The sequence below is a fragment of the Oncorhynchus nerka genome, linkage group LG26, assembly GCF_034236695.1.
Source record: "Oncorhynchus nerka isolate Pitt River linkage group LG26, Oner_Uvic_2.0, whole genome shotgun sequence".
Taxonomy (NCBI): Eukaryota; Metazoa; Chordata; class Actinopteri; order Salmoniformes; family Salmonidae; genus Oncorhynchus; species Oncorhynchus nerka.
The window spans coordinates 41,809,799-41,832,550 of NC_088421.1; the positions used below are offsets into that span (position 1 = coordinate 41,809,799).

The 22,752-nt window shown below is 41.0% G+C and overlaps 2 protein-coding genes across 4 annotated transcripts; one reads left to right on the forward strand and one right to left on the reverse strand.

Annotated features, from left to right (window-relative positions):
• The first annotated feature begins 3,585 nt into the window (after positions 1 to 3,585).
• LOC135564739 (B-cell receptor CD22-like) lies at positions 3,586 to 11,958 on the forward strand. The gene is made up of 8 exons (XM_065010726.1): positions 3,586 to 3,609; positions 6,136 to 6,211; positions 6,571 to 6,918; positions 9,654 to 9,914; positions 10,357 to 10,638; positions 10,898 to 10,994; positions 11,567 to 11,705; positions 11,832 to 11,958. Exons 1-8 carry the CDS (start codon positions 3,607 to 3,609, stop codon positions 11,853 to 11,855), a joined length of 1,230 nt encoding a protein of 409 aa, XP_064866798.1. The 5' UTR covers positions 3,586 to 3,606; the 3' UTR covers positions 11,856 to 11,958.
• Positions 11,959 to 14,666: 2,708 nt separating this feature from the next.
• On the reverse strand, positions 14,667 to 22,057 carry zgc:55558 (GTPase KRas). Of its 3 annotated transcripts, none has more exons than XM_065010733.1 (6): positions 21,751 to 22,057; positions 20,856 to 21,024; positions 19,985 to 20,097; positions 18,552 to 18,730; positions 16,699 to 16,858; positions 14,667 to 15,712 (listed from the first exon to the last, which is right to left on the reverse strand). In XM_065010733.1, the coding sequence occupies exons 3-6, from the start codon at positions 20,093 to 20,095 to the stop codon at positions 15,599 to 15,601; spliced, it is 564 nt and encodes a 187-aa protein (XP_064866805.1). In that variant the 5' UTR covers positions 20,096 to 20,097; positions 20,856 to 21,024; positions 21,751 to 22,057; the 3' UTR covers positions 14,667 to 15,598. The 3 variants fall into 3 exon arrangements, with proteins under 3 accessions (XP_064866805.1, XP_064866804.1, XP_064866803.1); XM_065010732.1 differs by having other exon boundaries at positions 20,842 to 21,024; positions 21,751 to 22,056; XM_065010731.1 differs by lacking the exon at positions 20,856 to 21,024 and having other exon boundaries at positions 21,751 to 22,056.
• Positions 22,058 to 22,752: the final 695 nt, after the last annotated feature.

Consider the following 22,752-nt stretch of genomic DNA (forward strand, 5'->3'; position numbering starts at 1 on the left):
CTGTCTACTAATAAACCACTATAAGATCTAGTGAGGTGCTGTGGGGTTTTCATTGAGACTGCCTACTAATAAGCCACTATAAGGTCTAGTGAGGTGCTGTGGGGTTTTCATTGAGACTGTCTACTAATAAACCACTATAAGGTCTAGTGAGGTGCTGTGGGGTTTTCATTGAGACTGTCTACTAATAAACCACTATAAGGTCTAGTGAGGTGCTGTGGGGTTTTCATTGAGACTGTCTACTAATAAACCACTATAAGGTCTAGTGAGGTGCTGTGGGGTTTTCATTGACTGTCTACTAATGAACCATTATAAGGTCTAGTGAGGTGCTGTGGGGTTTTCATTGACTGTCTACTAATGAACCATTATAAGGTCTAGTGAGGTGCTGTGGGGTTTTCATTGAGACTGTCTACTAATGAACCACTATAAGGTCTAGTGAGGTGCTGTGGGGTTTTCATTGAGACTGTCTACTAATAAACCACTATAAGGTCTAGTGAGGTGATGTGGGGTTTTCATGAGACTGTCTACAAATAAACCACTATAAGGTCTAGTGAGGTGCTGTTTTTTTTTATGAGACTGTCTACTAATAAACCACTATAATGTCTTGTGAGGTGCTGTGGGGTTTTCATGAGACTGTCTACTAATAAACACTATAAGGCCTAGTGAGGTGCTGTGGGGTTTTCATTGAGACTGCCTACTAATAAACCACTATAAGGCCTAGTGAGGTGCTGTGGGGTTTTCATGAGACTGCCTACTAATAAACCACTATAAGGTCTAGTGAGGTGCTGTGGGGTTTTTATGAGACTGCCTACTAATAAACCACTATAAGGTCTAGTGAGGTGCTGTGGGGTTTTCATTGAGACTGCCTACTAATAAACCACTATAAGGCCTAGTGAGGTGCTGTGGGGTTTTCATTGAGACTGCCTACTAATAAACCACTATAAGGCCTAGTGAGGTGCTGTGGGGTTTTCATGAGACTGCCTACTAACTCTAACCTTAATTGTAACCCCAACCCTAACCCCTAAGTTTAAAATAGCCTTTGTCCTCTTAGGGAAGGAACGTGGGAAATGTCCCCACGATGGAGAATTGTACTGATTTTAGGTCCCCACAAAAATAGGAGAAAACACACACACACACCGTCCAGTATATTTTCGGCCTGGTAATTATTCAGCATGAAATACTAAGAAAAAACTCCAACAAAAAGAGAAGAGGAAGTTCCATCAGTGTCTGTCTACATTCCTTTTCTAGTGACGGTGAGAAAGAGCTCTGGCTGGACTCCTGTTTAACATGGTAAGAGTCTCTGTTACTGGACTCCTGTTTAACATGGTAAGAGTCTCTGTTACTGGACTCCTGTTCAACATGGTAAGAGTCTGTTACTGGACTCCTGTTTAACATGGTAAGAGTCTCTGTTACTGGACTCCTGTTTAACATGGTAAGAGTCTGTTAGTCTGTTTCAACTAAGAGTCTGTTACTGGACTCCTGTTTAACATGGTAAGAGTCTCTGTTACTGGACTCCTGTTTAACATGGTAAGAGTCTCTGTTACTGGACTCCTGTTTCAACATGGTAAGAGTCTCTGTTACTGGACTCCTGTTTAACATGGTAAGAGTCTCTGTTACTGGACTCCTGTTTAACATGGTAAGAGTCTCTGTTACTGGACTCCTGTTTAACATGGTAAGAGTCTCTGTTACTGGACTCCTGTTTAACATGGTAAGAGTCTCTGTTACTGGACTCCTGTTTAACATGGTAAGAGTCTCTGTTACTGGACTCCTGTTTAACATGGTAAGAGTCTCTGTTACTGGACTCCTGTTTAACATGGTAAGAGTCTCTGTTACTGGACTCCTGTTTAACATGGTAAGAGTCTCTGTTACTGGACTCCTGTTTCAACATGGTAAGAGTCTCTGTTACTGGACTCCTGTTTAACATGGTAAGAGTCTCTGTTACTGGACTCCTGTTTAACATGGTAAGAGTCTCTGTTACTGGACTCCTGTTTAACATGGTAAGAGTCTCTGTTACTGGACTCCTGTTTCAACATGGTAAGAGTCTCTGTTACTGGACTCCTGTTTAACATGGTAAGAGTCTCTGTTACTGGACTCCTGTTTCAACATGGTAAGAGTCTCTGTTACTGGACTCCTGTTTAACATGGTAAGAGTCTCTGTTACTGGACTCCTGTTTCAACATGGTAAGAGTCTCTGTTACTGGACTCCTGTTTAACATGGTAAGAGTCTCTGTTACTGGACTCCTGTTTAACATGGTAAGAGTCTCTGTTACTGGACTCCTGTTTAACATGGTAAGAGTCTCTGTTACTGGTAACTACCTGTTTAACATGGTAAGAGTCTCTGTTACTGGACTCCTGTTTAACATGGTAAGAGTCTCTGTTACTGGACTCCTGTTTAACATGGTAAGAGTCTCTGTTACTGGACTCCTGTTTAACATGGTAAGAGTCTCTGTTGGTAAGAGTCTCTGTTACTGTACTCCTGTTTAACATGGTAAGAGTCTCTGTTACTGGACTCCTGTTTAACATGAAAGAGTCTCTGTTACTGGACTCCTGTTTAACATGGTAAGAGTCTCTGTTACTGGACTCCAGTTTAACATGGTAAGAATCTCTGTTACTGGATTCCTGTTTCAACATGGTAAGAGTCTCTGTTACTGGACTCCTGTTTAACATGGTAAGAGTCTCTGTTACTGGACTCCTGTTTAACATGGTAAGAGTCTCTGTTACTGGACTCCTGTTTCAACATGGTAAGAGTCTCTGTTACTGGACTCCTGTTTAACATGGTAAGAGTCTCTGTTACTGTACTCCTGTTTAACATGGTAAGAGTCTCTGTTACTGGACTCCTGTTTCCACATGGTAAGAGTCTCTGTTACTGGACTCCTGTTTCAACATGGTAAGAGTCTCTGTTTACTGGACTCCTGTTTAACATGGTAAGAGTCTCTGTTACTGGACTCCTGTTTCAACATGGTAAGAGTCTCTGTTACTGGACTCCTGTTTAACATGAAAGAGTCTCTGTTACTGGACTCCTGTTTAACATGGTAAGAGTCTCTGTTACTGGACTCCTGTTTCAACATGGTAAGAGTCACTGTTACTGGACTCCTGTTTAACATGGTAAGAGTCTCTGTTACTGGACTCCTGTTTCAACATGGTAAGAGTCTCTGTTACTGGACTCCTGTTTCCACATGGTAAGAGTCTCTGTTACTGGACTCCTGTTTCAACATGGTAAGAGTCTCTGTTTACTGGACTCCTGTTTAACATGGTAAGAGTCTCTGTTACTGGACTCCTGTTTCAACATGGTAAGAGTCTCTGTTACTGGACTCCTGTTTAACATGAAAGAGTCTCTGTTACTGGACTCCTGTTTAACATGGTAAGAGTCTCTGTTACTGGACTCCTGTTTAACATGGTAAGAGTCTCTGTTACTGGACTCCTGTTTAACATGGTAAGTGTCTCTGTTACTGGACTCCTGTTTAACATGGTAAGAGTCTCTGTTACTGGACTCCTGTTTCAACATGGTAAGAGTCTCTGTTACTGGACTCCTGTTTAACATGGTAAGAGTCTCTGTTACTGGATACTGTTTAACATGGTAAGAGTCTCTGTTACTGGACTCCTGTTTAACATGGTAAGAGTGCTTCTATATTATTTTTTTCTTTGTTCAAGTTCAACTAATTCATTGGTAGGTACTAAAATAAATACATACATTGGAAGGATTTGGTTAGAGATCTCACACAGTAGTATAAATACACACACAGTAGTATAAATACACACACAGTAGGAGGATATGAATCACCATGAAGGGTATTTGATAGTCCCTTGTGGTGGTCTGGATGTGAAGACCCCACTATCGAGAAATATTTAGCTGTAGTATTAGAATAGAACGATTTGTTAAACCCAGGTTTAATTAGCCATTTAGTGTTATGTATGTTGTACTTCTGAACAGGTGTCCCTCTTATCAGGCCTTGTGTGTCATCTCATACTTTTCATATCATAGTATTTCTTCTCATATTATTTTGCATTGAGTATACTGCATATGAAGTATGTTCTGTCATGATGATGATGTTGACTGGTTAGTACACTGTACATTAAGTATGTTCTGTCATGATGTTGACTGGTTAGTATACTGTACATTAAGTATGTTCTGTCATGATGATGATGTTGACTGGTTAGTATACTGTACATGAAGTATGTTCTGTCATGATGTTGACTGGTTAGTATACTGTACATGAAGTATGTTCTGTCATGATGTTGACTGGTTCAGTATACTGTACATTAAGTATGTTCTGTCATGATGTTGACTGGTTCAGTATACTGTACATTAAGTATGTTCTGTCATGATGTTGACTGGTTCAGTATACTGTACATTAAGTATGTTCTGTCATGATGATGATGTTGACTGGTTCAGTATACTGTACATTAAGTATGTTCTGTCATGATGATGACTGGTTCAGTATACTGTACATGAAGTATGTTCTGTCATGATGTTGACTGGTTAGTATACTGTACATGAAGTATGTTCTGTCATGATGTTGACTGGTTAGTATACTGTACATGAAGTATGTTCTGTCATGATGATGTTGTTGACTGGTTAGTATACTGTACATGAAGTATGTTCTGTCATGATGTTGACTGGTTAGTATACTTTACATGAAGTATGTTCTGTCATGATGATGATGTTGACTGGTTAGTATACTGTACATGAAGTATGTTCTGTCATGATGATGTTGTTGACTGGTTAGTATACTGTACATGAAGTATGTTCTGTCATGATGTTGACTGGTTAGTATACTTTACATGAAGTATGTTCTGTCATGATGTTGACTGGTTAGTATACTGTACATGAAGTATGTTCTGTCATGATGTTGACTGGTTAGTATACTGTACATGAAGTATGTTCTGTCATGATGTTGACTGGTTAGTATACTGTACATGAAGTATGTTCTGTCATGATGTTGACTGGTTAGTATACTGTACATGAAGTATGTTCTGTCATGATGTTGACTGGTTCAGTATACTGTACATGAAGTATGTTCTGTCATGATGTTGACTGGTTAGTATACTGTACATGAAGTATGTTCTGTCATGATGTTGACTGGTTAGTATACTGTACATGAAGTATGTTCTGTCATGATGTTGACTGGTTAGTATACTGTACATGAAGTATGTTCTGTCATGATGTTGACTGGTTAGTATACTGTACATGAAGTATGTTCTGTCATGATGTTGACTGGTTAGTATACTGTACATGAAGTATGTTCTGTCATGATGTTGACTGGTTAGTATACTGTACATGAAGTATGTTCTGTCATGATGTTGACTGGTATGTTCTGTCATGATGTTGACTGGTTAGTATACTGTACATGAAGTATGTTCTGTCATGATGTTGACTGGTTAGTATACTGTACATGAAGTATGTTCTGTCATGATGTTGACTGGTTAGTATACTGTACATGAAGTATGTTCTGTCATGATGTTGACTGGTTAGTATACTGTACATGAAGTATGTTCTGTCATGATGTTGACTGGTTAGTATACTGTACATGAAGTATGTTCTGTCATGATGTTGACTGGTTAGTATACTGTACATGAAGTATGTTCTGTCATGATGTTGACTGGTTAGTATACTGTACATGAAGTATGTTCTGTCATGATGTTGACTGGTTAGTATACTGTACATGAAGTATGTTCTGTCATGATGTTGACTGGTTAGTATACTGTACATGAAGTATGTTCTGTCATGATGTTGACTGGTTAGTATACTGTACATGAAGTATGTTCTGTCATGATGTTGACTGGTTAGTATACTGTACATGAAGTATGTTCTGTCATGATGTTGACTGGTTAGTATACTGTACATGAAGTATGTTCTGTCATGATGTTGACTGGTTAGTATACTGTACATGAAGTATGTTCTGTCATGATGTTGACTGGTTAGTATACTGTACATGAAGTATGTTCTGTCATGATGTTGACTGGTTAGTATACTGTACATGAAGTATGTTCTGTCATGATGTTGACTGGTTAGTATACTGTACATGAAGTATGTTCTGTCATGATGTTGACTGGTTAGTATACTGTACATGAAGTATGTTCTGTCATGATGATGATGATGCTTTTGTATCCTCTTCTTCTTCATGTTGTTTCTCTGCAGGGTGCTGGATCTCTCCAACCTGGTAACCTGGTTACCTGGTACTCCAACCTGGTAATCATCCTGCTCATGACTACAGGTAAACTGGATGAGATTAAATATTATTTGAGTTGTATTTGTTTGTTTACCTCCTGAAAGGGAATTATCTGGATTTATGACGTTGTTGAGCATATAGTAGTGTACAGTCATACAGGGAAAATAGGGTGTGTACAGTTTCCAGTTGACAACTAACTAACACTTGCAACTCTCCTAGAATAGATTTCAACACCACACATGTACTTCTTACTTCTTGGAACTTCTCCTTTAGTTTGTCAGTAAAAAACACATTCACCACAAGAGGTTGACCTCTCATAGTATATAGAGTGTGACCATCATCAGTATCAATTCATTAATGATGGAATTACGATTCAGCATCCTGATGTGTGACCTATGTTTCAGGGTGTCTGGGTCAGGACAACGGGAGTGTGACTTACACCCCCAGGAGAGTCTGCTCTTTAGAGGGCTCTTCTGTGACCATGCCCTGCTCTTACACATTTCCCAAGGGTCACAAAGTCACAACAGCTTTCTGGTTCAAAGGTCAAGTGCCTGGTGCGGAGTCTCTGGATCTGAATTTGAACCCTGAGTACAAAGGCCGTGTGGAGTATCTAGGGGACAGTAACCAACTCTGTACACTGAGAATCACAGACCTGAGAGAGAGCGATTCAGGAACCTACAGCTTCCTGTTTGGGACTGACGTCAATCCTGGGGGGTGGATGGGGAATCCAGGAGTCAGGTTAAATGTCACAGGTAATAGGCCACGGCATGAATTCATCCACATGAATATGGATCAAATCGTTGTCCGTCAATGTTCAACTCAGCTATTTTTGGACGAGTTGCATATGCAGAAAGTCTTCACAAAGGCAGAAAAAAGCCTGTACATAGAAAAGGAAGGGAAGCTCTGCTAAGGTACACAGTAGTAGATGTAGCCTGTACATAGAAAAGGAAGGGAAGCTCTGCTATGGTACACAGTAGTAGATGTAGCCTGTACATAGAAAAGGAAGGGAAGCTCTGCTAAGGTACACAGTAGTAGATGTAGCCTGTACATAGAAAAGGAAGGGAAGCTCTGCTAAGGTACACAGTAGTAGATGTAGCCTGTACATAGAAAAGGAAGGGAAGCTCTGCTAAGATGCACAGTAGTAGATGTAGCCTGTACATAGAAAAGGAAGGGAAGCTCTGCTAAGGTGCACAGTAGTAGATGTAGCCTGTACATAGAAAAGGAAGGGAAGCTCTGCTAAGGTACACAGTAGTAGATGTAGCCTGTACATAGAAAAGGAAGGGAAGCTCTGCTAAGGTACACAGTAGTAGATGTAGCCTGTACATAGAAAAGGAAGGGAAGCTCTGCTAAGGTGCACAGTAGTAGATGTAGCCTGCACATAGAAAAGGAAGGGAAGCTCTGCTAAGGTGCACAGTAGTAGATGTAGCCTGTACATAGAAAAGGAAGGGAAGCTCTGCTAAGGTACACAGTAGTAGATGTAGCCTGTACATAGAAAAGGAAGGGAAGCTCTGCTAAGGTACACAGTAGTAGATGTAGCCTGTACATAGAAAAGGAAGGGAAGCTCTGCTAAGGTACACAGTAGTAGATGTAGCCTGCACATAGAAAAGGAAGGGAAGCTCTGCTAAGGTACACAGTAGTAGATGTAGCCTGCACATAGAAAAGGAAGGAAGCTCTGCTAAGGTACACAGTAGTAGATGTAGCCTGCACATAGAAAAGGAAGGAAGCTCTGCTAAGGTACACAGTAGTAGATGTAGCCTGCACATAGAAAAGGAAGGGAAGCTCTGCTAAGGTACACAGTAGTAGATGTAGCCTGCACATAGAAAAGGAAGGGAAGCTCTGCTAAGGTACACAGTAGTAGATGTAGCCTGCACATAGAAAAGGAAGGGAAGCTCTGCTAAGGTACACAGTAGTAGATGTAGCCTGCACATAGAAAAGGAAGGGAAGCTCTGCTAAGGTACACAGTAGTAGATGTAGCCTGCACATAGAAAAAGGAAGGGAAGCTCTGCTAAGGTACACAGTAGTAGATGTAGCCTGCACATAGAAAAGGAAGGGAAGCTCTGCTAAGGTACACAGTAGTAGATGTAGCCTGCACATAGAAAAGGAAGGGAAGCTCTGCTAAGGTACACAGTAGTAGATGTAGCCTGTACATAGAAAAGGAAGGGAAGCTCTGCTAAGGTACACAGTAGTAGATGTAGCCTGTACATAGAAAAGGAAGGGAAGCTCTGCTAAGGTACACAGTAGTAGATGTAGCCTGTACATAGAAAAGGAAGGGAAGCTCTGCTAAGGTACACAGTAGTAGATGTAGCCTGTACATAGAAAAGGAAGGGAAGCTCTGCTAAGGTACACAGTAGTAGATGTAGCCTGTACATAGAAAAGGAAGGGAAGCTCTGCTAAGGTACACAGTAGTAGATGTAGCCTGCACATAGAAAAGGAAGGGAAGCTCTGCTAAGGTACACAGTAGTAGATGTAGCCTGCACATAGAAAAGGAAGAGAAGCTCTGCTAAGGTACACAGTAGTAGATGTAGCCTGCACATAGAAAAGGAAGGGAAGCTCTGCTAAGGTACACAGTAGTAGATGTAGCCTGTACATAGAAAAGGAAGGGAAGCTCTGCTAAGGTACACAGTAGTAAGTCGCTCTGGATAAGAGCGTCTGCTAAATGACTTAAATGTAATGTAAATGTAGTAGATGTAGCCTGTACATAGAAAATGAAGGGAAGCTCTGCTAAGGTACACAGTAGTAGATGTAGCCTGTACATAGAAAAGGAAGGGAAGCGCTACTAAGGTACACAGTAGTAGATGTAGCCTGTACATAGAAAAGGAAGGGAAGCTCTGCTAAGGTACACAGTAGTAGATGTAGCCTGTACATAGAAAAGGAAGGGAAGCTCTGCTAAGGTACACAGTAGTAGATGTTGGTAGACTGAAGGGGCTCTATGGTAAAAGGGGTCAATTGGTCATCAAAAAGAAAGAAGGACCACAACATTCTTCATATAAAACAAAGTTTAAAAACTTCAACACGTTTCAGCTGCATGGACTTCGTCAGGGAAAGAAATGATAATACAATGTCCACTTTTGAACAGCTTATTTTTTGGGGGAAAAAGCTGTTCAAAAGAGTAAGAGAGTAAAATGCGTAAGAGTTTTTCAACTCTGTTTCCATTGAACATGCCATACAAATAAAGGCATTTTAATTCATTATATAAAGAGTGACTTGGTCCTCTATTCTTTTTGAAAAGCATTTGCATCTTTTAGACGGACAATCATCTCCGCTGTCCATCATCTGTCAGCGGATTACTCACATTGAAAAAACATTGGCTTCATCTGTAATTTTAAGACACAATAAAATAGGAGAATCTTGTAGAAGCTTTGGGAGGAGAATGTATTATTCTTTATGTTACTGTCTGTTCTTTTCCTGTGTTTGACTTGATCTAATAAAGCTATTTTGTTTAAAATCAAATCAAAACTCAAATTAAAATGACCCCCACTCTACCCAGGGCTCCATGTTGATTTGACCCCTGACCTAGCTTTGGATGGCGAGTGGGCAGACCTGACCTGTGGCTCCTGCTTCTTGAGTGAAAATCCCAACTACACCTGGTACAAGGACAAACAGCCTTTGAACTACACCAACAAGGTCAAGGTTATGGCCAACTACCTGGAACTAGACCCGGTAGGCAGGGAAGATGCAGGCAGCTACTCCTGTGCGGTGAGCAGCAGAGAGGATTCCCCTGGTCCGGCAGTGATCCTTGTAGTGGGATGTAAGTAGTGTATAGAGAGGATATTAGAAATGTATGAATTTCATCTGTTATATGTCACTATCAAATCATCTATTGGTTCTGAGAGTCAGCATTAGCTTGAAAAACAACAAAGGGGTATACTACAGCTAACTAACTAAAAAACCAGAAATAACCATTGATTTCCTGATTCATTAAGAAAGCTAAACTTCAATGTGTGTTTTTGGTTGTTCAGTCAATTAGACCATGTCATTTTAAGCTTGTTTTCTATGAATAAAACATTATTTTAGAATATTTAGTTAGCTGGCTAACTCATTGACCCTGTCTTCGTAGTAACCCCATCTGGAGTGGAAGGACCCCAGTCAGCATGTGCTAAATAACATGCCATAAACAGCTCAATGTCACCCCAACATGAGCTGTGGGTGTTAATCTAGATGTCACAAACTCTCTTCATTTTCTCCTCCAGACTTCCCAAAGAACACCTCAGTGTCAGTCACAGTCAGTCCCTCTGGTGAAATAGTGGAGGGCAGATCAGTGACTCTGACCTGCAGCAGTGATGCCAAGCCACCAGTGGACAAATACACCTGGTACAAGAAGAATGAAGAACGGACGGGGTTCTCAGAAACAGGATCAGGGCAGAGTTACATCATCCTTAACATCAGCAATGAGGACAGTGGGCAGTACTTCTGTAAGACTGAGAATCAATACGGACCACTTGACTCTGCAACTGTGCATCTCAGTATAGCAGGTAAGATATCCATTTAATTAAGGCAGAATAGACCGGCCATACTGTAGGTCGGGCAAATGTCAGATGGGCTGGTTAATATTTCTCCTTTTGGGCCGTTCTACATGACAATTATTCATTGTCAGGTATGCTGGTTTATATTTGGCCTAGTGGGCCGGTCTCAACTAGTCAACTTCTGTAGGTGGTCACCTTCACCAGGGTTGTAGGTTAAATGTTGTGTGTGAGTAGATGTGTCTTTATCTGGTAATTCATCCTCTCCCAGGTAAACCAGTGTTTCCCTGGGCTCCCGTTGTGGGGGTGGTGGCTGTGTTGGCAGCTGGAGCTCTGCTCGTCATCCTCTATGACACACTGAAGAAGAGGTGAGTCCATTAAGATACCAGGGTTGGGGTCAATTCCACTTAAATTCCAGTCAATTCAGAAAGTAAACCAAATTCCAATTTCAAATGTTCCTAATTGAAAAGTATTGAAATTTCAGTTTACTTCCTGAAATGACTGGAATGGAATTGATCCCAACCCTGCCATTAGGATACCTATGTTTTAAAGACATAGCATTTCATTGAACAGCTTATTGTGCTTCTAAGAGGCAAAGTATTTAGAATCCAGTTAGGAAATTATGGCATATAAAAAAATAAGTGAGTCTTTACTCTACAGTGTTATGGTCTGTTGTCCTGAGACTACTACATGACCTTTACTCTACAGTGTTATGGTCTGTTGTCCTGAGACGACTACATGACCTTTACTCTACAGTGTTATGGTCTGTTGTCCTGAGACTACTACATGACCTTTACTCTACAGTGTTATGGTCTGTTGTCCTGAGACTACTACATGACCTTTACTCTAGTGTTATGGTCTGTTGTCCTGAGACTACTACATTACAGCGTTATGGCCTGTTGACCTGGGACTCCTACATGTCATCTGTCACTCTCTCCAGGAAAACCCCAAGAGGAATGGACTTTATAGGGGAGGCACAGATGGTACCTTGTGGTAAACCGACACACACGGCACAGTCTGATGACACGTACATGACTCTGAATAAAAGGACAATGTCTCCTGAGTATGACACTCTGGCTGTAAGTTTCTCCCTTGAAAAGAACTTTGATGATTTACAGGTTAGTCACAATAATATTTCCTTTCTCCCAAAGTGTCCACATGTTCCCCAAGTTTAAAGTGACATCTGGTTCTCTCTCTCCTTTCAGAATGTCAGAAACACTGTTGGCTGAAGAAGACCCTATGCCTGCGACCTCAACATAAATAGGGTTAGAAGTGAACACCATATAACCGTTTGAAAATTATTAAAAAGGGTATAATTTTTAAATGATCAAATTTAGAGTTGTATATTTGTTTTTCTATAGGTACGCCTAAAGGTTTTTAGGCAAAATAACCCATTCAAAACGGAATGCTAATTGAACGTGGGAATATGCCAGGGCTATTGTATAAATAGAACAAAAACGAACTAAACGTTTAAGAGATCTGAATTGTAGTTTCTAAATATTTTGCTACAATGACAGTTATCTACCCAACTCGTTCCTTTCTTTTAGCATGTGCACGTAGAATTACACCATCATACTTTTCAAAGGCACTAAGTCATTTGTTTAATTTGTATTTAATTCTAAGTCACAGCACTCTGGCGCCTCATTTGTGTAAGTCACCTTGCTTTAGCAGAAAACAAGTAGACTATAGCAGCACACAAGTAGACTACACATACATGTTGGGCCCAGCATGTACTGGACGCTACTTGGAGCGTTATTGAAGCGAGCGAGAAGGCAGACGCTACAGGTTTCGGGAATCTCGCTCCTTGCTCCGCTCAGATACTCCGTTCTAGAGAAGCAGAGCCATTGTGCCACTAGAGGGCGGTCTCCCTCCATTTGATCCTGCTTACTGATATATTTTATTTAACCAGGAAGGGTTCATTGAGATTTGAAATATATTTTTCAAGAGCGTCCTGGCCAAGATCGGCAGCACCAAGTCATTACACAATTACAGACAGACAACATGCAAAACTACAAGTCATCTAGTAAAAACCAAAGAATCCACAAGAGTATAACAAAATCATAAAACAGCAAATTAAAAACAACGATTCCCTGACCTGTCAGTCAAAATTCTTCATCAGTGATTTAAAAACACCAATGGGACAAGTTCTTCCAGTTTAAAAGTATTTTGTAAGGCGTTCCAAGACGATGGCGCAGAGTACATAAAAGCCATTTTACCAAATTCAGTTCGGACATTTAGAACAGTTAGCAGGATAAAGTCCTGCGAACAAAGAGACGACCCACTACATTTCTGAACAATAAAAATGCCCAAATAAAATGGTAGTAAACCCAAAACGGCTTTGTAAATAAAAGTATACCAGTGACTGAGTTTACGAGTGACTAGAGAAGGCCAGCCAATCCTGGTATAAAGTGCAGTGGTGCGTAAGGGTTTTGCAGTTTAAAATAAATCTCAAAGCACCATGGTAAAGGGTGTCAATTGATCTCAAACACAGAGCAGAAGCATTCATATAAAAAACATCCCATAGTCTAGTAAAGACATCAATGTAGCTGATACTAGCTGACTGACAGAAAGGAGGGCCCATAAGTGTCTTTCTATTCAACTTGTTTCCACCAAAAACAAAGATACACAAGTCCAAATAGCCAAAAGCCACTTTATTTATGAAACAACCTTAAAGTGACTAGACCAGGAGTGTGAAGGAGCGGTACAACTCAGTAATAACTGGAGGTACAACTCAGTAATAACTGGAGGTACAACTCAGTAATAACTGGAGGTACAACTCAGTAATAACTGGAGGTACAACTCAGTAATAACTGGAGGTACAACTCAGTAATAACTGGAGGTACAACTCAGTAATAACTGGAGGTACAACTCAGTAACTGGAGGTACAACTCAGTAACTGGAGGTACAACTCAGTAACTGGCGGTATGCTGTCTAGTCTCTCAAAGTGGAATGTATTCTAGCAGTGTTGCTCAACTCCGTCATAGGTCCCCCTAGGGCAGGGGGTACTCAACTCTTACCCTACGAGGTCCAGAGCCTGCTGGTTTCCTGTTCTACCGGAATTAGTTCCACCCACCTGGTGTCCCAGGTCTAAATCAGTCCCTGATTAGAGGGCAACAATGAAAAATTGCAGTAGAACCGGCTTCGAGGTCCAGAGTTGAGTTTGAGGACCCTAAGAATTGCACAATTGTTTACTTTAGTCCAGCACTACAGTAGCACAACTGGTGCAACGATCAACAAGCTCTTGAGAAGTTGCGTCAAGTGTGTTAGTGCTGGGTTATAACAAATATGTGCAACAGGGGGGCGAGGGCATGAGAGACTACACTCCCGGAGAGTTGAGTAACACTATTAGAACATTGGTACTGTTGCACCGGCCTGGGCAATGTAACACTACCATAGACACCTATAGGATACACTCAGTAACTACTGCATCTTTAGGGGGATTCTTCCTCTGCTCATCCTGCTGGCAACACCAGGGTCATTGTGGGTTCACCTCAGCCCACATATTACATCAGTCATTTGGGATGAGACTAGAAAGTGTCCAATGACCACATTTAGCATAATTCCAACCAATAAAACAGCATGTTTTCACTCAAAGTGTTGGTCTGACACCTTTCAGTGTGTAAATACCTGTTTTTGTCCCCCGATGCTCTTGTCCAACACTTCAGATACCTGTGGACTGAAGTAATTAACATGTTGCAGATTGAAATACATGGTATAGAATGAATGCTGTTTCGATCTCCACAGAAGAGAATCACGTTTTCTCTGATACGTTCTATTTCAACCTCTTGGAGAAAAGTCCCTGGCTTCAGCTATTAAGAATGTAAAGCTAGAGATATTAGCAAATTACACATTACTCATTTGCAAAGGCCGATTGAGTTTTGAAATCATTCAGCTCAAATTCCTGACCACTAAACCACCATGCCACTTAGCATGAAACTATTAGGCATGCACTAGTTCAGATACTAGAATTTGTATCTGAAATAATACCACACGACGGACATCAAAATGGAATCTGGCGATCAGAAGTCACAATAGACATGTTCATGTGCACAACTTTAACTTTAATGGACCTCAAGCTAGGACACTGAACAGCTAGCCTAAATAATTGGACATGATCCTATAGAAATGGCAACAGTATAAGGCCGTGTTCACACAGGCAGCCTAATTCTGATATTTTCCTCACTAACTGGTCTTTTGACCAATCAGATCAGCTCTTTTGCCAATAATTGAAAAAAAAAAATCCCAATTGAGCTGCCCATGTAAACGCTGCCTAATGACACAATAGTGAGTTGTGGCCTTCGACTCTGATTGGATTATTTTTTAAATACAGAAAGTGAGAGTGAGGCTAGTGAGGACCAAAATACCTTCTCTATTACAACCCTGCTGAATCGTTTAAAAAAACAATAACAGAGATAGCCACTTGTGTAAATACTGAAGAGAAAACTACCTTGGAATGCAAGAACAGCTAGCCTACACCGGCTTCTTGCAATGCAGAACACGTTGGCAACGACCAAAAATCTATTTTTTTCCCCTTAGGGTGAAAAAATAAACAAGATGATCATTTGGAATGTGTAGCTATGAGACTTGCACCATTAATTAATCAATTAATTACTCCTCAGATATTTACCACTAGGGGCAGTAAAGTGACGTTCATATTTAAACTAACCGAAGATGGCGGCTTTAAACCCAGTCTATAAATCCCCTCTTCAACGCTACAACTTCTAGTTTCTTATTACAATTGTCAGAAAACAACGTGGATAAACTGAAGTCACAATTCTAATGGAGCAGCCAATGAGAAGCAACAGGAAGTGAAGTTTCCGTTACTACGGTAACGACACTAATGACAGAAAGTGGAACTTGATGCGTTCACCATTCCAGATCCCCTGTCAATACGAGAGGTAACGTCTCCCATGTGGTAAAGGAACTGCAGTGTGTGGGGGGGTTATGGGCTATGTGCAGTGTGTGTGTGGTGTTATAGAATGGTGCAACGTCTCTGAGTGCTTTTCTTGCTCTTCTTGTTGCTGCGGTTGGTTTCCTTATACCTCCTGATCTCTCTGACTAGAGAGTAGAACGCCTCCTCCACGCCCTGAAACAAAGACGCAAAAGGAGAAACTTTACACTCCAATGAAGTGTGATGGAATGCAGCTTGGTCACCTTCAGTAGACTCAAAAACAGAGCAAACGAGTAGAATAGAAGAGTGCGACCTGAATGTATCCAATATCAAAGTTATCCCATTTGTGCCCTCAAATAGTGACATGACGGCTGTGTATAAATGTGTTATGTTACCCAGAATACCTTTAGTGAGTCTGTTGAGTTGATTCAAATAGTGACATGACGGCTGTGTATAAATGTGTTATGTTACCCAGAATACCTTTAGTGAGTCTTCAGTTGATTCAAATGACAGACTCCTGTGTCTTAACTGTTGTGTGTGTCAGGACAACACATCTCCTCTGACCCTCCCTGTTTAGGACCAAAACGCTCCTTAACAGCTTCTACCCCCAAGCCATAAAACTGCTGAACAATTAATCAAATGGCCACAGGACTACCTACATGTACAAATGACCTCTAACCTGTACACCCGCACACTGACTCGGTACCGGTACCCCCTTTATATAGCCTCGTTATTGTTATGTTATAGTGTTACTTTGTATACATTTTTTAACTTGAGTTTATTTGGTAAATATTTTCTTAACTTTTCTTGAACTGGACTGTTGGTTAAAGGCTTGTAAAGTAAGCATTTCATGGTAAGGTCTACACTTGTATTCGGCACATGTGACAAATAAAGTTTGTTTAGATTTGTCCAGTTTGAGGCCTAACAGGCCTGCTACAATGGACGCATCATCTCTGCAGAGTGTGAGAAGTAGGAGAGCGAGGCGCTGCTCATCGTCTGGTTCTATTTCAACATTCCCGCCTGTGAACATGTAATGAACTGGATCACGTGCTGCTAAAAGTTCTGCTTCCAGTGTAGCTGGTCCATTCCTACTGCTCCCCCGTGTCGTTCCCCCGTGTCGCTCCCCCGTGTCGTTCCCCCGTGTCGCTCCCCCGTGTCGTTCCCCTGCCTGGAAAACACACCTGTCTGGTTTTGGCAGAGGTCTCCACGAAGGGCACACCATAGCCGCGGGCCAGCTCCTGAGCCTGCCTGCTCTCCACGCTCCGACTCCCCAGGTCACTCTTGTTCCCCACCAGCACCATAGGCACACTGTCACTGTCCTTCACCCTGTTGATCTGTTCTCTGAGGAGGACAAAAAAGGAGTGAGAAGTGGAAAGGAAGAATAGGACCAAGAGGTAGAGTCATGTGCCAAACAAATGGACATGACAAAAACACATCTAAATCTACTTCCAATTCCAAAGCCTCGTCTCCATTGTCAGTGACAACGCAGTTCCTCCATGTCCGCCCGGCCGGGAACCCACATGGTTCAAATGATCACGTTGACTTCATGGACCGTCAGTACTTGCATTCATAGAGCCATCTATACATTTGAGTGGCTACAGACATCCAGTCCCATCCCTCAGCTTGAACCTTGTGTTTAGGTGGCAGTATTTTAGTTTTTGGCTAAAAAACGTACCCATTTGAAACTGCCTATTTCTCAGCCCCAGAAACTAGAATCAGATTAGGATAGGAAACACTAAAGTTTCCAAAACTGTAAAAATATTGTCTGAGTATAACAGAACTGATATTGCAGGCGAAAGCCTGAGGAAAATCCAATCAGGAAGTGTCTCTTATTTTGAAACCTCTCCGTTCCTATGCATGCCTATCCTCCATTTAAAGGGATATCAACCATATTCCCTTTTCTACGGCTTCCCTAAGGTGTCAGTCTTTAGACAGTTTCAGGCTTTTATTTTGAAAGATGAGCGTGAAGGATCACATTGCGTAAGTGGATAGGTGGGGGCTCTGAGTGAGTTTTGCGCAACTGAGTAAAGCCGCCATTGTTCCTCCCGCTGTTATTGAAAAACCTACACACTCGGTTGATATATTATAGAATATATATTTTAAAAACAACCTGAGGATGGATTATAAAAAACGTTTGACATGTTTCTGTGGACATTATGGATATTTATTTGGAATATACGTCTGCGTTGTCGTGACCGCACTTTCCTCTATTTTGGGTATACAAATTATCTTTATGGAACAAAAAAAAGGAACATTTGTTGTGTAACTGGGAGTCTCGTGTGAAAACATCTGAAGATCAAAGGTAAATTATTCATTTGATTGCTTTTCAGATTTTCGTGACCTAGCTACTTAATGCTTAGTGTACATAATGTTATGTTATCGATAAACTTACACAAACGCTTGGATTGCTTTCGCTGTAAAGCATCATTTCAAAATCTGAGACGACAGGTGGATTAACAAAAGGCTAAGCTGTGTTTTCCTATATTGCAATTGTGATTTCATGAATATGAATATTTTTTAGTAATATTATTTGACTGTGGCGCTATGCTATTCAGCGGTTGCTGATGACAATTATCCCGCTACCGGGATGGGTAGCGTCAACAAGTTAGAGCAAACCAAGTAGTGGCAACGCCGTTTAGCTGTTGTTCCACATTTAGAGTTGGGCCTTAATTGGGGCGTGATGCCTAACAGAGTCTGACAACAGGGAAAAGAATGCTAACGGAACATGATAATGACTCCACAGCGTTGTATTCAGTAGTCGCGGACCGTAGCAAAACCTTTGGTCTGTTGCGGAACATTTTGCAACAGAAATAGTTTACTCCAAAACGGAAACCATTTTGCAATGGAAACTAGAGTTTATATTGGACAAATTCAAGTAGGTCCCTTCCAGTTTCCTTCTGTTTGCTTCCTAGTGTAAACGGTTTCCGTTGCAAAACTTTTCACAAACAGGCCAAACGTTTCACTACGGTCTGCGAATAATGAATACACTCCAGGTGTCGGACAGCAGTCTGTCACAGTGACAGACAGTCAGTACCTGTACAGGTGAACGTCCTCAAAGGACTTGATGTTGTTGATGGCGAACACACAAAGGAAGCCTTCCCCTGTCCTCATGTACTGGTCCCTCATGGCGCTGTACTCCTCCTGACCGGCTGTGTCCAGGATGTCCAGCAGACACGTCTCTCCGTCAATCACCACCTGCTTCCTGTACGAGTCCTAGATTGAACATAAAGCTTAAGAACAGGATTCTAATATCCTAGAACTCTTAGCATAAATGAGGAATTCAAAACAATGGGACCAGCGATGCTAAGAAGCAACACAGCTGGGAATCTGTTCATTTTCAGAAGCTTCCACATGGAATTATTAGGTTTTGCTAACCTGGGTATATTCAACCTAGTACAAGTCCTAAAATAGGGGTGTGTTCATTAGGCACAACATGGAAGGAAACAAGCAGAAACAGGGAGGGACTACCTGGACTTGTCCAATGAGAAAATATACATTTTTGTTTTCCATTGCAAAACTGTCTTTTTTTCCTGTTTTCTGTTGCTCTAATGCAGTGGGTCCCAACTCCTGTCCTGGAGAAACCCACAGCAGAACACATTTTTGTAGCCCCGGACAAACAGACCTGATTCAACTCATTGAGGGCCTGATGACTAGTTAGAATCAGGTGTGCTTCACCGGGGCTACAATAAAAATGTGTACTGTTGGGGTACTCGAGGACTGGATTTGGGAACCGCTGCCCAAATGAACATTATCCAGAGACAACAGGTGCCAATTTCTAATAGACTCCTACCACCTACCCATAGGTACTGGTGTGAATCTGAATGGTTTGGAAAGCATGATGGTAACAATGTTTGGAAAGTAATAACCCCTCCCCTTTGCCACCATCATAGCTTACAGAACCACTCTGTAAATCATTCTAACTGTTTAGCTAGCGGCAACACTTATCCTAATGATCAGGAGACTGTAGATAGATATTATAGAATAGAATCTACATAGACTCCATATAGTGGGTTGCTACGTTTGAAGCAGACGATTTCAATCGAATTAACTTACTATTAAATGGCAACTCCACAACTTTCTAACCTCCTATTCATTATTTCCATCACCAAACCAGTGTCTATATATGTGGAAACGGCTCATTTCTACATTAAATTTGTTATTATTTTTAAATGACATCAAGAGTAAAAAAATTTAAAAAATGATTTCCAAACACTGACATTCGCATTGATGGGGGGAGCAAGAAATAGCATCCTTTGGCTAGAAACTCATTGCAGTTTTTGAAAATCACTACCCTGTGATGTCACAGAAGCATTTTAGAGGAACCCTTCTTATACTTTTTAACTACAGATCATAACAACGTGCCATTTTCATATATGCAGACACTGGTTTGGTGCTGGAGATATAAGGGGAAAAGTGGTGGAGTTGCCCTTTAATAAGAGTCACAGAGAGTCAACACCTGCAACTCACCTCGATGGTGGGGTCATATTCATCCACAAAGTGATTCTGGATGAGCTGGATAGTTAAGGCACTCTTCCCAACACCTCCAGCACCCACCACAACAAGCTTATACTCAGTCATGCCTAGAGAGAGCGGGAGAAAGAGAAACACGTGTTTCCATTAAAGCTTCACATAGAAGTGTGTGTTATAGATCTGTCCTTCTCATTGAAAGCAGTCTACGTGGTAGATCTGTTCTATGTAAGCTATTACTATGCTTCCAGTTCTATATGTTATGTTTTTGCTTATTTTGGTTTCTTACACCAGCTTCAAAACAGCTGAAAATACAAAAAAAAATTGTAATAGAAAATACAATATTTTTGTTTATGGAAAATCTATTTCACAGCGGTTTAGATGGTACAATGGTTCTCTACACAATGACGGCTTGTTTTGTCATTAACTGAAATTAGGCAAACTATTTAGAATTTTAGCAACCAGAAAATGGCAGAGCGATTCCTGCATATTGAATCTTTAATAGCACACATGGAACAGATCTACCACTTAGACTAAATGAGAATGACAGACCTATAACTCCCATTTCTATATACATTGTTGGGTCACCCAAAAAGTTACATATTGTAGCTTTTAATGTTGAATCCATGTACATTTATTAAATTGGTTTTAAAATATATATATTTTAAACCTTTATTTAACCAGGCAAGTCAGTTAAGAACAAATTCTTATTTTCAATGACGGCCTAGGAACAGTGGGTTAACTGATTTAAGTACTAGTTGCTTTCTTACTTGTAAATAAGTTCTGAAATGTCTGTGTGTGTAATTGTGTGTGTGCATGTCAGATTTACACCTGACTGTATGGTTCATTGTAGAGACCTTAACCCAATGACCTCAAAGAGACTTGGACCTCCTCCCGTAATGATTCATGTGTTGGGCTTTACAGTAGCTGGACCCAGATTCGAGTCCTGGTCGGTGCTACCCCCTCGAAATTGGCTACACTGGTGTCAGATGTGGGACGGCATCCTTGAGGCCATCTGAGAGGGGTGTACACCTGAGGAACTTGTTATAGAGAAGCGTGGGTCACACTCCTGAAGGAACGTGGTAATGTAGGGACCTTAACCAAACCTCAACAAGACATTCGGACCTCTTGGCATAATGGTTAAGGTCTTGACTTGACAGTCTCTAGATCAAAGTTTGTGTCCCAGCTAGTCCCCGAATTCATAACAATATTATACATTAACTCATTTCTGAACCAAACGACTCCTATATTTTAGGCAAATTATATACTTTCTGTTCAAGTGTGATGAGGTGTTCGTCTTTCTGTCCAATTAGGTACATTCTAGACAATATTTCTATACACTTGGGGGACCCCTTTTGAGTGAAGAGCATCCCCCAAAGGCAAACGCTCTGGATACTATTTCAATTGAAAACAATGCATTAGTAAGACAAAGGCACGAGGAAACCTGTGGTGTCTACAGTACAGCAAACAACAAGTTCACATAATATGCTTTTTTCAGTGATTTGGAACCCATGGCCCGGAGAATTGTCTGATCATTGCAGGATATCAGTCTTTATTCGCGGTCATTACAAAAATATGCTGGTATCTACTAGCAAAGAGGCCGGCTCTAATTTGACCCAGATTTGTATGGGGGCTAACGTTAGCTAGCATAGCATAACTAACAGACTGCGGTAGATGACACACTAGGCAGAATACAATCACTGCATTTCTGCGATAATAATGTAGGCCTATTGCATGAGGAAAATGACAAAAATCAGAGCGCTTACCTTAATTTGGTTGGTCGTTTTTTACCAAACAAAAATGCAGCGTTTGAATGACAAAATGAGATTAGTGCTACATAGCCTGAAACAATTTCCTGATTGAAGCCAGCTAAGAACAAATATATGCTTTTAGAAACTGCAATTTTTGCCGCAATTGAGCCACAAATATGTCAAATCACTGTTGGCAATGAACGGGAAATATAGGCTGAATATAACCCGAATTAATTTATAGGTAAGAATTAGTAGTAGGGGAGTAAATCTCTCTAGACTCCATTGTGGTTGAAAAGGGGTAAGGCTTTCACGGCAAACGCAATCAATGGTATTGATTTAACAGCCAATACCATTGTGGTGAAGTAGACAGACAGTAGAGTAACCTAACCAGAATGGGGCTTTCGTTCTACTTCCGGTTATACCCGCCTTCAAATCAGAAACTGACCAATCAGGAACCGACTGAAAGCCTCATTGGTCGTGCCGAAAAAATAAATCGCATGCTCTCAACGCCTTTGATAGTCCCGCCTTTGTACGAAGATTAACCAATCAAAGACATTGCTGCAGTGAGGTTTGGAAAGAGCGCACTCGAGTCTGATTGGCTCGATTATTTGGGTTGTTGAGTGTGCGGAGATAATTTGACCACTAGATGGAATCACTGTACTAGCGGCTAACCAACCGAAAGGCTGTAAAAAGAGCTAACCGCTCCCGACCAAAATATACAGTATTTAGATGTCTGTGAAAAACAGACACACAGTCAAGATCGCTTTGTTCATTGCACGCGATTGACACGTTTCAAGCACAAGGTTGATGGCCCAATTTTATGGGGTTTCCTTAAAAAACGATATTCAAACTGACAAATTAGTTGAGGATAATATTGGGAAATAAAACTTAATGGAATACCTTAATCTCTATTGGGTTTGCTGTAAGTATCGAACTGCATTCATTAAAGAGAGGATTGGTGCTGTAAAGGTCAGTAGTGGAACCCTGACAGTGATGGATCAAACTGTGTTACAGCTC